This window comes from Artemia sp. Qi Xiang Cuo, chromosome 15, assembly GCF_049724085.1.
Source record: "Artemia sp. Qi Xiang Cuo chromosome 15, ASM4972408v1, whole genome shotgun sequence".
In the NCBI taxonomy this organism is placed as follows: domain Eukaryota; kingdom Metazoa; phylum Arthropoda; class Branchiopoda; order Anostraca; family Artemiidae; genus Artemia; species Artemia sp. Qi Xiang Cuo.
The window spans coordinates 63,149,566-63,164,751 of NC_142808.1; the positions used below are offsets into that span (position 1 = coordinate 63,149,566).

The 15,186-nt window shown below is 32.7% G+C and overlaps 1 protein-coding gene across 1 annotated transcript in view; it reads left to right on the forward strand.

Annotated features, from left to right (window-relative positions):
- Positions 1-237: 237 nt before the first annotated feature.
- bys (Bystin) overlaps positions 238-15,186 on the forward strand; it is a 74,370-nt gene continuing 59,421 nt past the window's right edge. The window contains exon 1 of the mRNA XM_089101718.1: positions 238-404. Coding sequence (XP_088957844.1) covers positions 264-404 — 141 coding nt within the window. The 5' untranslated portion in view covers positions 238-263. The remainder of the gene's footprint in view (positions 405-15,186) is intronic.

Sequence of the window (15,186 nt, forward strand, 5' to 3'; positions counted from 1 at the left end):
TAGTCTACTACTAAAAATTCCATTTGCTAGAAAAGTAGCAAGGAATAAGTTACTTTTAAAAAGTAAGTTTCTGGTTGAAACTAGAGGTGACGCATTTGCATTGCGGGTATCAAAACATTTATACCATGTTTGGGTGGAAAAGATGCCGCAAAAACACCGCTTTTTTCATCGATCGGCAAAGCTTTCGGATATCCGTCGAGTGCCAACACTGATCTGTTAGTAACACAGATAATTCAAATAAAACGGAACGTGCTGAATAACAAATGGGAAAAGCACAGAAGTTAAAAATAACAGCTCAGAAAAGAGTTTCTTCACTAGCAGAAGATATCAGCTCGGAAAAAATAGTTAGGCCAACTGGCAGAAATAAAATTCGTGCTAATAGAACTGAGGATGAAGATTCAAAGGTAGGCATATAGCCTAACTATTTTCTTGATTGCTTAAGATTTTTGTGGTTGATATTTTGGTCAATATCTACCAAATCATATTATTGAGTTAGAAATAAAGTGAATACACCATTCGATGCCTTTTTTTATGCTTATTACGAATATAATAAGCATTCCTATCAGAAATGAATTTCAGCCCCCCCCCCCCCCTGTATATATGCCAATTCAGGGTTAGGTTTGGTTAGGTATAGCCTATATAGGGGGGGGGGGGCTGAAATACATTTCCGATAGACATGCTTATTATATTTATAATCAGCATTAAAAAAAGGAATTGAATGGTGTATTCACTTTATTCCTAACTCAATAATATGATTTGGTAGATATTGACCAATATTTTTTGTATAGGCTATGAAGGGAAAATAACTTAGAATATTGCTTCAAATTATATATGCTACAAAATATGGTAAAATTAGGCTATACTTTAGTTACTTATGGCTATCTTGGAAAGGGGATGGGTTAGGAAAATGAAACTTTCATGGATGGGTCTACAGGCTAAAGTATGGGTATTTTTTTAGCCTTGTGACACCTGATAAGGAGACATGTTAAGAAAACAATTCTTACTTTAAAATATGTATAATGATCCTAGTTCTTATATTATCCAATGGGAGAACCTTTATCATCAAGTCTTTCCTCTAAAATCCTTTTTTTTTCCAGCTTAAAAGAAAATGTTTCCAAAACCCACACTGCTGAGATTCAATGCCTAAGTCTTTTGAAATTGCCGCTATAAATTGCCGCCAAATAAGTTGTTTTATAGATAGCGTTCATGCCTGTCTTTTAGCAGGATTATAGCGTTTAGCGCGTGTGTCAAAAAACGTGTTTAATGAAAAAGTAGTGGTATATTGAAATTATAGAAATTGTGAATTCTGTTTGAAATCATGCCATTAACAAAAAAATTATGTGTTTTATGTTACAATAAAATTATGTCTTTTAGACTAAACCATCAAGGTCAAGGTGCTGTACAGCAATTATTTATAAATCATAACATTTTGCCAACTACAATGTTTTGCCCTTATTGTCAAAATGAATGCTATTTTGATGAATTACGAAATGGATTCCGATGTAATAAAACAAGAATGGAGCAACATGGACATAACATTATTAAAAAAAAGTGCACTTTTAGTCAAAGTATTAATACAGGGACTTGGTGCGAAAAAGTAAACATATCATATCAACAAATAGCAGAGATTATGGTGATTTTTTGCAATTTAGATAGAGGAGCTCATATTCAGCAATTTATGGTTGATGAAATTGGCATATCATAAGCAACTGCTGTTGATTGGCAAAGTTTTTGTTGCAAAATATGCATTGACTTTATTGACAAACACAGTTCTAAATTGGGTGGTCCTGGAAAAATATTCGAAATATATGAAGCAAAGATAGGGAAAAGAAAATACAATAGGGGACGCTATATTGAAGGACAGTGGGTGTTTGGAGATATTGAGAGAGACATTAGAAATTTTTTTATTGTTCCCGTTCCTGACCAAAGTGCCAACACTCTACTAGAAATTATAAAAGAGTGGATACATCCAGGTACAACTATAATTTCTGATTGCTGGAGCTCATATAATAGATTAGGCATGCAAGGTTTTCAACACTTAACTGTCAACCACTCTTTGAATTTTGTGGACCCTGTGACCAGGGCCCACACACAAAATATTGAACGTCTATGGCGTTCAATGCAAGAAGTGATTCCCAAGTATGGGAGATTGGACAAACATATGCTTGGATATCTTGCCGAGTTTTATTGGAAAACCTTTTTTCCCAATAAAAGGGCCAGGCTGCATTATCTATTGCTACAGGCTGCTGAACTATACAAACCAGATACTCATCATCCAAATCAAAGTTTACCTGACACTAGTCAAGGCACCACCCAATAAAAATCAAATTTTCTCATCACAAGTGTCTCTATTTAATCATTTGTCAAATCAAGTGTCAAATTATAATTTAATCATCTATATCATGTGATCATTAAAAATTAATCACCTCTTCATTTCCCTCTGATTGTGAAACTGCTAGATCATCCAAGAATCAAAAAAGGTAATTTTTATATTCTTTCATTTCTTTTCAATTCTGAGCATATTTTGTATTTTTGCCACTGCTCATTAAAAAAACAGTATTTTTGCCAGTGCTCATTAAAAAATAATAATATTGCTTTAATATACATATACATACAGAGTATATACTCCCACCCCTCTGATGTGCAAATATATACTGTGATTTGGATAAATTTAGGGATTGGGGTACAGTCCATTTGGTTATATTTAGTTTCAGAATTCAATTTTTGTTTATTTGTTATATATTTGGACATTAGGGGGGTGGGGGTATATACTCTGTATGTATATGTATATATATAGCAATATTTTGATTTTCGACACTGTTATTGATATTTTGTATTTGCACCACTGCTCATTAAAAAAAGTATTAAAAAGACAGGCATAAACACTATCTATAAAACAACTTATTTGGCGGCAATTTATAGTGGCAGTTTCAAAAGGCTTAGGCATTGAATCTCAGCAGTGTGGGTTTTGGAAACATTTTCTTTTAAGCTGAAAAAGAAGGATTTTTAGAGGAAAGACTTGATGATAAAGGTTCTCCCATTAGATAATATAAGAACTAGGATCATTATACATATTTCAAAGTAAGAATTGTTTTCTTAACATGTCTCCTTATCAGGTGTCACAAGGCTAAACAAATACCAAAGTATGTCATGGGTAGGTATTTTGAAGTACCTACCTAAATTCGTCATCCCTCAAGAGAGTCCTGAAAATTGCCTACATGACAGGTCTATTATCTATTGCAATTATAACAAACCACCATTTTACCTTAATTTTCAGTTGTCAGTTTTCTTTCTCTGGTTTTAGTTCTGAAAATGCAACTCCTATTATTTGAGCAGAATTTTAAGTCATATCAATGTTTTTTTTCAAAGTTAGGAAATGTATTTATATATCTTTAAAACCTTATAAATTGGGACAGAGCAAAGTTGTGAAGCTGATAACAATTTTGTTGAACACTATTTAAACAGGAGATCTATTTTTAAAAATTTTACTTTCATAACACAGATTTTGAAAGGTCAGCAAAGGTAAGGACTCTCTAAAGAGAGAAGGAGGGGAAATAAGTAATTCAAAATATCTGCCAGGATATACTTTAGCCTGTAGACCCATCCCTGAAAGTTTCATTTTCCTAACCTAGCCCCTTCCCAAGATAGCCAAAAGTAGCTAAAGTAGAATTTTACCCAAAATATCTACAGTTCTCTTATTAGCTGACTAGTTGGCTAATCCAGGCTGTAGTGTAGGCCTATATTTAGGTGAGATATAATAGCCAACTGGTTGGCTAATGCATTGTTCATATACATGTCTAGCTAGAATCCTATGTCTAGACACATGTCTAGCCAGACTTCATTCTCTAGGCAACAGCTATTCACAAGTAAAATTTGATGTGTAGCTAGACAGGGCACTTGGCTAGACTTTGAGTTCTAGACTCTTCAATTACAACCAATCAGAATGTGTCAAGTTCTGCTGTTTTCATCATCTATGTTTACATTTTAAACTGAACTTGAATTTTTGTTTTCTCATTATTTGTTTTTTTTTGTTTTTTTTTAATTTTAGGCAAGTATGCTACACCTGACATAATAGTGAAGCACTCTAAGGCAATTGTTTGGTCTATCTCTTCCATTATCTTGTGACAGTAAAAATAGAGATTTCTATTTCAAAAGTTTTGCCTGTATAAGATCTCTTGATTGGCTAGAAATAAAAACTGTAATCTATTTGAAACTGAATTTGTAGTTTTAGCTAAGCACCGACTTTTACTTGTGAATGATTGTTGCATAGACAGTGAATTCTGGCTAGACACATGTCTAGACATGGGATTCTAGCTAGACATGCATGTGAAGGCTGCTTAATCTAAACATGTGGTTATAAGTGAAAATTTAGTAGCAACCTAGTTATCTAATTCTACTGTGGATTAAAAACTTTATTTATAGCTGATAGTTGGCTATTTTAAACTAAAGTTTACATACATGGGATATTAATAGCCAACTAGTTAGCTAGTTCTATAAAGGATAGTCTATACAGTTCTCTTATTAGCTGACAAATTCAGGCTGAAGTGTATGCAGCATAAAGGTACTGATGATTTGACAGTTTTTGTAAAAAAAAAAAAAACAGTTTTTATACTCCAAAAGTCCTAAATTAGAGACTTTTGGTTTGAAAAGAGTTGCAGTATGTAGGAAAAACATCTAGGAATCTAACTTTTTGATGAGAAGTTTGAAGTTTTATTTGAAAAGGGTAGATGATTTTCCAAAATTAGAGCATTTTAACCTACAAATTTGACACAACAAAAAAGTTACCTGCTTTTGATGCAAGTTGGAACCCAATGTGACAAGTGTCAAAATACTTAGGAAATACCTGTGGGCAGAATCTGGTGTATTTGACACATATATTCTTCTTTCTTTATTTTTCTTCAGCCTCATTTAATACATAAAAGTATAGAACACTGTTCAAAAACTAGAAGTAATAAAACTAATAAAATTGTTTCAAGTATTTAGTATAACAAAATTGGTTTAACAAATTTTAATACACAATATTAAATACAAATAGTATTTAGTTGCATTTCAGAAGGGATAGGTTCTAGGAAAATGGGAGTGGATTTCAAGAAATTTAAGAAGTTTATTGCCATTATATTTGATTTAGTGGATTTTATTCTCCTATGCAGATTGTTAGCTTGACCCAAAAAATAGGTTAGGATTTTTTTTTTGGGGGGGGGGGCAATTTTGAAATTTCTATGACATGGTTCAAGGCATTCCCCCCCCCCCCAGAAAATAAGATTTCCCAAGTTTGACAAATTTTTTTAGTTTCATTGACAAGTGCTAAGGAAAGGGGAAAACCACTTCCATGTTAACCTCTACAATTTGGACAATAGCAGGAACCCATAAATTCAACAGCTATATTTTTGTCAGTGAACCCTGGAATTTTGACACCAATTATTTCTCATTTGTTTTATATGTTCAGTGAAGTTTCAACAGAGTTACCTATATTTTTACAGGGCCTGTTGCTGTCTGTCAAAATTTTGACAAGGTTACTACAAGATATTCACAAAAGAAATAAATCAATTTGTAGAAGCCATTATCTATGGTTGAATTTTACTGAAGGAACATTTTTAGTGCCCTTGGTATTCCACCACATTAAACAAGAATTTTTGTCACTTGGAACCTAGTTTTGACAATGCAATATGTGTTGCCATTTTAATTTAATTTTATCAAGAAAAAGCTAATGTGACTAGAATTCAGATAAAATCCGATGTATCTTGATGTATTGGTGCTAATACCAACTTTTTTTTTGCAATAAATAACCAAGTAACAGCAGTTTGAACATTGCATACCTTAAAAATTGCCAGGAGCTTCTTTCTTGTCAAAAACAGGAAACTGACTGAATTAAATGTTCTTAGCTTATCTGGGTGTACCAGATATTGTGTCAACGTTTCCTATTGTTGAAACACAAAAACGGCGTCAAGAGATGACACTCCAACTCACGGCTAAGCAGAGTTATTCCGGTTTGAAGGAAAATTTTGACAGGGGTTCTGAAAGTGCACTGTCAATTCATTGGTACCTTTACCCTGTTGGTGAGATCTATTAGCCAACTGGTTGGCTAATCTAAAAATGTGGGAAAATTTCTAGTGGGCCATATAATTTAGCTAAGATGAAAGTGAAAACATCATTTTATGCCTTTTTTATGCTGTTTCATAATTCAAGAATTGCATCTTGAGCCCTCAAAGGGGCCCTGAAAGTATTTTAGTTTTGTAACCACACAAAGAAGTTTCAACGCTAGTTAAGTTATGGGTAAGTGGTTAAAAATATATCACTAGTTTAAAAATTAGTTGTTCAAGAGTAAGAAATTCCAAAAATATTTATTTATAACAATTCAAACCTCATTTATTAGGCAACTCAAATATAAACCGTTTTCCTACTGTTTCAAGTTTTTCAAATGCCATCAGCAAAAATAGCACTGAATTTTGCAATTTGAAACTTCACCATAAACAATTCAGGATAGGCTATATATTTGCACATTAGGGGGTTGGGTAAATTTCATGGTAAATATGCAGTTGGCACTATGATTTAGCTAGTATGAAAGTGAAAATATCATTTGATGCTTTTTTTATGCACTTTCATTATTCATATAAAATACCTTTGTAGCCCCATTAAGCCCCATTAAGGGGTCAAGATGCAACTACCCCAGAAGCAATTCTTGAATTATGAATAAAAAAAGGCATTATTTTCACTTTCATCTTAGCTAAATAATATAGTCCACTAGAAACTTACCAAAATGTGTAGGCCTAAAGCTGAGTTTTAATAGCAAACTAGTTGCTAGTTGCTATTCTATGGTGTATTATAAACTTTATTGATAGCTGACTAGTTGGCTGTTTTAAACTAAAGTTTATAATAGTTACCTGGATATTAATAGCCAACTGGCTCACTAATTTAATAGTGTATAGCCTATATAATTTTATTATTAGCTGACTAATTGGCTAATTCAGACTGAAATTTTTGTAGAGATGAGATCTAATAGCCAACTGGTTGACAAATTTAAAGATTCCTATATTTACATGTTCATCAATCACCAAGTCACCTAAAAAAAATTATATATATATAATGATTGGCTAAGTTTTTTTTCTCTATGTATAAACTATACTATTTTATATTAGCTGTATGGTGAATATCCCTTGCAAAACAGATCTTCTGCTTAAATGAAGAACCAGGAAACTTTTCAGCTTCACAACTTTGCTCAATCCAAATTTATGAGATTTCAAAGATCTGCAAATATATTTCCTAAATTTAGAGAAAACCCATTGGTATAGCTTAAAATTCATCTCAAATCTAACAGGAATTGCATTTTCAGAACTAAAACTAGAGTAAATAAGTGATAACTGAAAATTGAGGTAAAACAATGTTTGTCAACATTTCAATAGGTATGGGTATACCAGTCAAATAGGCATACTTCTAAGACTTAGAAATGAGAAGGAGGTTGACATAGAAGCTTGGCAATATCTTCACATAGTATGTTTTTGGTCCTGGATTTATTGCTAAAAGTTTCATTTCCCTAACCTATCCCCTTTCCAAGATAGCAAAAAGTAGCTCAACTAGATTTTTTTTGCCCTGTGTAAAATGCTAAACAAGCTATTTATAAAGGAAAGAAGAAAAAATAAAACCAAATAGGTGAACATAACAAGGGTAGTGTCAGTCAGTGTAAAATATGAAATAAAAGTAAGCAGATATTGACTGAAATTTAACCTTTTGAAATAAACCTCAGAAGAGGAAAATACACACTGAATCAAAACTGCCAAGATAAATGAAAGACCATTCACAAATTATATTGTGCAAGAATCCTTTACTTAGCAATAGACTTAGCCTGCCTACAAACTTGATTTTCATTAGATATGCAGACAGGAGGTCTTAAATTAAACTGATGAAACATGTTACTTGAGTATTTTAATATTAAATTGAGCATATGGAAATATCATCTGTATATCTATTTATAGAAAGATCTCTATTTATATAGGCTAAGTTTTAATCTCAATTGCCTCTCTAAAAGATTGTGGTAAGCTGTTTACAATAAATATTAGAATTGCCTCCACAACAGTGGTGTAACTTTGTCAAAACCCTGGGAGAGAGGATAATTTAGAGCCAATTTTTGCAGATCAAGTGAAAACAGAAAAATGAGTCATATATTACCATATGACAAAAATATACTAAAGAAAACTGACCCGTTTCTCTGGATACTTGAATTATGCAGGCTTATCCTAATTTTGACAATTTTTTTTTCAGAAAATAAATTTCAGGTGAAGGGGGGGCAAACCAAGGTCTAGGGTTGCAATCTTGGATCTGGAGGGACCAGTTCCCACCCCTCTTGCCAATGGCAAATTGCACCCCTTCTTGACTAAAGAACTAGATTGTCAGAATTCTAAAAAAAAGTGGACAGCCAAAGCAGACCAAAGAGGATAACCTTGCATTTCCGGACATTGAATTTGGGCTTCCAAGTCCCTGTCCAACAAGTAAATGAGTCCAAGTCTGCTTGAATTTTTTTTTTTTCCTGTTCCTTGAGGTACTCCACTTCTCACTTCAACAACATCAGAGAGAATGATTACTCTCATTCATCTTGGCTATTTAATTTTATTACTCATTTATTTTTATTCTTCTTTGTCATATGTCATTTATAGCCTATATGGTATTAAAATGTATTTACAAAGTTTTTGTTGTGCATCATTTTTGTTTGCAATTCACTGGGCTTCTTTTTGTTGCTTGTCTTTTAACTGCAGGTTTTGGGCTGTATCACTTTCATTTGTAATTTGTGATGCTTGTTGTCACCTGTCTTGTAACCCTGGCAAATCCTTGATTTGGCTGTGTCCTTGTTTTTCTTGTTTCTCTTTCCTTCACACATTTAATATTTATTAAAAAGTATTAGTACTATTACAAAGTATTACTTAATACTTATTACACATTTAATTTAATACTTATTACAAATACAAAATTTGTCTCTCTATTTCTTTTTGTTTTAGGTGATTAATGCTTTATAAGTTTAATTCAGAAAAATAAACAAAATAAAATAATTGTGCTTGATTAATGCTTTATAAGTTTAATTCAGAAAAAAGAATAATTGTGCTTTCTCTTAAGTCATCCTGATTAATACAAGTTTATTTTTTACAGAACCCTTGTTTTTATCATAGTGCTTATTCTTGATGAGCGTTTCATATGATGGTATAAATGGGCCATCTGATTTTATAGGACCATAGGTTTGATATGATCAGCGCTGAGAAAAAAAAGACAAGAAATAACTCTTCACAAAGTTGTGAGCTATCTAGATTTTTTTTTTTTTTTTGGCATGTAAAATGTTAGTATTTCAACATTTGGTCTTTTCAGCTGTTGTATAATGTCTTTCTTCCCGTGGTAAACAGTTTCACAATAATGCATTTATTCTATATGGAAGGGACAGCAAAGGTATTATTGTGAAACTGTTTAAGAAAGGAAGAAAGACAGTATTTGATAGCTGTTAAGGCATCACACTCCTGTTTGTTGGAAGCAAAGTCTTGTGTTAAATCTTACTTAACAGAATCCAGGCCCAAGTGAACTCTATATTACAGGATGGACCACGTGGCCTTCATCCGAATTGCTCTTGTTGCAATTTGTTATTTAGCTTATGTATGCTATTGGAAGAATCAAGTGAATGGCAAGTGTAGCTTATATTGATGTTTATACACGTTTTGAAGGCTCTCAACTCTGAACTAGGAGACTATGTGGAAAATTCTCATAGCTTATGAAATACTGTGAATATGATTAAGGCTCTCTGTGCAGCATAAATGTGTGCAGTATGGACAGAGAGTGATATATCACAGTAGTTTTATCTTGAGTCTAGTGTTTGTGAAGGATTTTTGCTATAAAAATACAAGTATTTTACACCTTGTCTAAAATGCAAGGATGTATTTTTAATATTGTTTATATTTCTTATTGACTTTGTGATTTGGGTCTGCCCTTTTTCTTTGATTTTCACATGCCTTGCAAAAAGTGGGGTAGCATAATAGCAATGCTAATTGCAGTTTTCGTGGTCTAGTGAAATTTATCTGTAGATTTTGTCTGAAAACACCATTTTTACATATAAAAATACTTTTTGCTCAAAGAAAAGCTCTCAAAACACAAGTTGGTCTGCTAAAGTGTCAGCAGCTTTTGGAATTCTGCTACTGGCTGATTTGGAACTTTTTCCATGCCTGATTTTCACTATTCCAAGATGTGAGGGATGACGCTGTTGCAGTATATCTCCAGATAGTGTCTTAGGTACTACAATACTTCTGCCTTTCATTATTATACCATTGTTGGTAACCAGCATGTCTCTTTAGTTCTAATGTAGTAGAATTTTAGATGACACTTTTCTTATATCATTAGGCCAGCCAGATCCATTGACATCTGACAGTGCTTTTAACTTGCTATTTATCAGCGTTTCCTGAAGGATTTTCTTTAGCTTGATTCTGCTTACAGGAACATCTCTAAAGAATGCGTGGATTGCTATTTCTCCTTCAGTTTGAATTTCTAGGTCTTGGTCTGGTAAATGCATCCGTGATAAAGCAGCTGCAGCAATATTTCCTTTGCCTGGCTTGTACTGGAATGGCAGTTCATATTGCTGGAGCGCTAACGTCATTCTTTGGAATCTACATGGTGCTCTGTTTATAGGTTTGGAAAAAAATGCTTCTAATGGTTTGCTACCTGTTGTAACAATGATCTTTCTACCACAAATGTACTGGTGGAAATCTGTGCTGAAAATACAATGCTCAGCTACTCTTTTTTATTAAAGAGTACTGCTTTTCTTTGTTAATCAGAGACAAAGGCTACTGCTGCATGATCTGCAATCAGCTGACCACCAAGTCCATGCTGTGATGCATTTATTATCACTTGTACTACAGCGCTTTTAGTGTCAAGCTCAAGTTCAGTATGGGTTTTAATTAAAAAAAAAAATACACTTAACTCAATTCCTTGTGCATTGATGCACATTTGGGCTGGTAATAATTGTACACTCTAAATACAGCATGGCCTCCTGTCTTCTGCAATTTCCACCCCGAACCGCCATCAAATAACAATAAATTTAACACAACTTCTCCTCCGCTCACACCCCTTGAAGTATCAAACTAAAATATAATAAATAATAATAATATAAAAAATTCTAAACATAATAATAATAAAATAAATCTAGTAAATAAATTTTTAATCCTTTAGATATTTTTTTACATTCTTTTTAAAGGAGCCGAGAGACCTATATGACTTCAGCTCTTGCAGAAGTGCATTCCACTCTCTAGCACACCCAATTCTAGGAGAAAATTCCGACCTAGCTGTCGGTGTCAGGGGTATATAAATGTCTGATGAAGATCGTATATTTAAACTATTGATTTGTGATGCTAATGGGAATAAACCTTTAAATGGTGATGGGTGTGCTCCTGAAAAATATTTAAAACAAAAAACAGTGCAAGATAGTGTGTAAAGTGATGCCATTGATAGTCTGTTTGGTGTTGGGCCTAAAATTTGAAGTGCTTTGTCCTGAAGTGAGTTTAGTCTCTGTAAATGTGTCTTGAAATTAGATTGCCAAACTGTAGAACAATATTGAATGTGAGGCTTGATAACTGCATTGTAAATCAGGATCAGTATTTTTTGTAGGGAATTGGTGACTGAGTCTTCTCATGATTCCAAGGTTCCTTGAAAACTTTGTCTCAACACTTGCTATGTGGTGTCTGAACAAGATATACCAAATTACTACAAATAACCTTCTAGATTCTGACTCTGGCACTGTTGTGCACTGCTTTCCATTCAAACTCCTTTGACTTTGCTAACTCCCAAAGGGGTTGCTTTAGGGTAGAGAGGCCTGGAATATACCTTGACAGACAGTTAAATCTCATCTTTGTCTGCATCATCAAAGTCTGCATCTCATCTTTGCTTATCGGGGCTGGCATTTCCCTTATTGCCCGAAGTTTAGGAAGGTCAGATTTTGTAACTCCTTGTGACAGTATATGACCAATGCAAAAGATAGCTTCGGCGTCAAAGAGGCAATTCTTTTTATTGAATTTGATGTTCTTTTCATGAGCTCTTTCCAGACCTGTCCTCAGTTTCCCATCATGATCTTTTGTACTACCAGCCATTCCAGCAACGTCATCAATAATCAGCCCAATATTGATACCTTCCAATGCCTCTTCCGTCCTCTTTTGGTTCTCATTTTGCGCTGATATAAGTCAAAAAGGATACATCCTGAATCTTTATCTTCCAAATTTGGTACTGAATCTAGTCAAATTGTTAGACTCCACATCCAAAACCATTGACTAATAGCCATTTCTAGTATCAGTATTGAAAATTGCTCCACTCCTGCACAGTGTACTGCTATATAATTAAATTTAGGAATGTATTGATGTGGACGCTTTTTGCATTTGTTCAAATCAACTGGATCAAGAGAAATCCGGATTGTAGCATCCCGTTTCTTAACAAAAATAACAGAATTCGCCCAGGCTGTCGATTTCTTCACCCTCTCTATGATGCCAAGGCTATCTGTTCTTTAAATTATGGTTGAAGGACATAGGGAACTCTTTTAGGCCGCTGGACTGTTGGTACTAATGCTTCCTGCAAATACATGTGACATTTTCCGGGCTATGCCCCAATATCATGGAATACGTCATCACAGCCCACAAGGATTTGTTGCATTTGGATATCCTTTCTTTCAGCTTTAAATTTTGAATCTAAATTTTAATTTTAAATTTCAGCTCCTGTTTTAAATTTTGAAGTTTTTGCCTTTGTGGCATTCAGGTTAACTTTAATCATCAACTTATGCACTGAACCAATTCTACAGTCAACACATTCAATGAAGTACCGGCTGCTTCCTTCATTTTCAACTGAATGGCCCTCAATTTCATTGACTGACCTGCTTTTGCAAACCTTTCCAAAATAGTTTGATTTCCAACATTTTGAACAGATGGTCCTTTTTGCGAGGTTTTTTTTTATTCACGGGAATAGAAATTCACACAGAAGTAACTGTTTAATGTCTTTTGCAACACTTTTTTCTGTGTATATCTTGCTTTGGGCTATGCCGCCAGTACTTGGTTCATTTTTGCACAAGAGTCCACTGCTTTTTCAATTGCTCAACTTGTTTGAATAGCGTTTTTCAGGTGTAATTGTCCCACCTTCACTTAACAGTCTTTCTCTTATCCAGCCGCTCTGTACACCAAATACCAATTTATCTCTCATCATTTCATCTGAGCTATCACCAAAATCACAATCTAAGGCCAGCAACTTTAGAGTTGTCATTGATTCAATTGTAACCCCTTCTTTCTGATTCCGTTCGTGAAGAATGGATGAGGAAATTATGGGATTTGAAATGAATTGAATATACTCAATGGATTTTTCATGTAAATGTTCACCTTATTCCTTTCTCATTGTACAATTTGGAATGGGCTAAGTATATCTCGCCCTTTTCTCCAACCCATATCAACAAGTATGAGCACTTAACATTTTCACCTTCTCCAATAAAAGGTAGGCCTACTGTAAACATCAGATGAGCAGCTTTGTCAAATTGCTTTCATGTGGTTTTGAGATTGGTTGACAAACAGTCGATTGTGGGGCAGGGTGTGCTGTTTTTATATTATATAAAATTATATTATTATATTATATTATTATTATATTATAATTATATATATATATATACATATATATATATATATATATATATATATATATATATATATATATATATATATATATATATATATATATATATATATATATATATATATATATATATATATATATATATATATATATATATATATATATATATATATATATATATATATATATATATATTATTTTATTATATTATATATTACTATTATATATTATATTATTATTATTATATAATATTATTATTATATATATATATTATATTATTATTATTATATATATTATTATTATATATATATATATATATATATTATATTATTATATAATATATATTACATTATTGTATTATATGTATGTATTATATTAATATATTATTGCTATTATTATTATATATTATTATTATTGTCCATTAATAATAATTTATTGTTACCCTCTGTACACAACAAAAATGCACTAAAGAGCAGTATAAGAAAAAGGACACAGACAAAAATTACGCACAATTTTTGAAAACTTTAGCTTTTAAACATTCATTCAGCATCCAGTTCCAAAATTTGTATAAGGGTATATGGACTACCAAATTAGTCCTTTCACCCCTTTGACTCCAAAAAAATATCTTCAGATAATTATTCTGACACCATGTTACGCATTTCCTTGCGAGACTTCAAGTTTAGGTATAATCGTTTAATGGAGAAAGCACATAAGAAAAACAAGGAAATAAACTAAAGCAAGCAAGCAAGCAACGCAGTATATTTCAGTACGCCTCCCACAGTATGTATGATTTAGGACCCCACCTTAAGTTCAAAAAAGGGAATGACAGAAAATCACACTAGAGGAAGATGCAACTAGTCATAAAACTACTCTGAATGAGCTCTGGTCCATGGCACAAGATTGGCTGACTGGAGGTCTGCTGTTTCTCCCTTATCTGCCTCTAGGCATGGGAAGTTTAGTTCACAATAATCAACTGAAAAAAATTCTTCGGCACTGTCTCCTAATTCAGTTTGAGTTGTGTAAAGTTCTAAATAAAGGAAACAGAATTGAAAATACATTCATAGGCCTATGAATTTGATGTTGATCACATTGAAAAATGTTTTTCGAAAGTTAATACTCTAATCGAATTTTTCCCAAAGTTGTGTCAGGTCTAAAAAAAAAGTTTTTTTTTTTAGTTTTTTTTTAGAAAACTTTTTTTTTAGAAAAGTTTTTTTTAGAAAACGTAAAATTTTAATTCCGAGAAAAATTAAGGCATTTTGAGAAAAAATGCATACATACATAAACAATCACAAAGATGACCATTTTTCCATTTATATTTCTTGTTGATTTAGCGATTAAGGCTCAATAAGTTTAATTCAAAATATGATCAACTGAAATAGTTCTTTTGCACTTTCTCCTTAATAATCCTTATGCATGCAAGGTCTTAAAAAAGAAAACAAAATTGATAAGACATACACATGAATGTGATGTAGTTCATATGAATGAGTGGTGATCCTAAACTCACAACCTACTTTATTCTTAATTTGTTTACTCTTTTAAACTCACAACCTACATTCACATACTAAACTC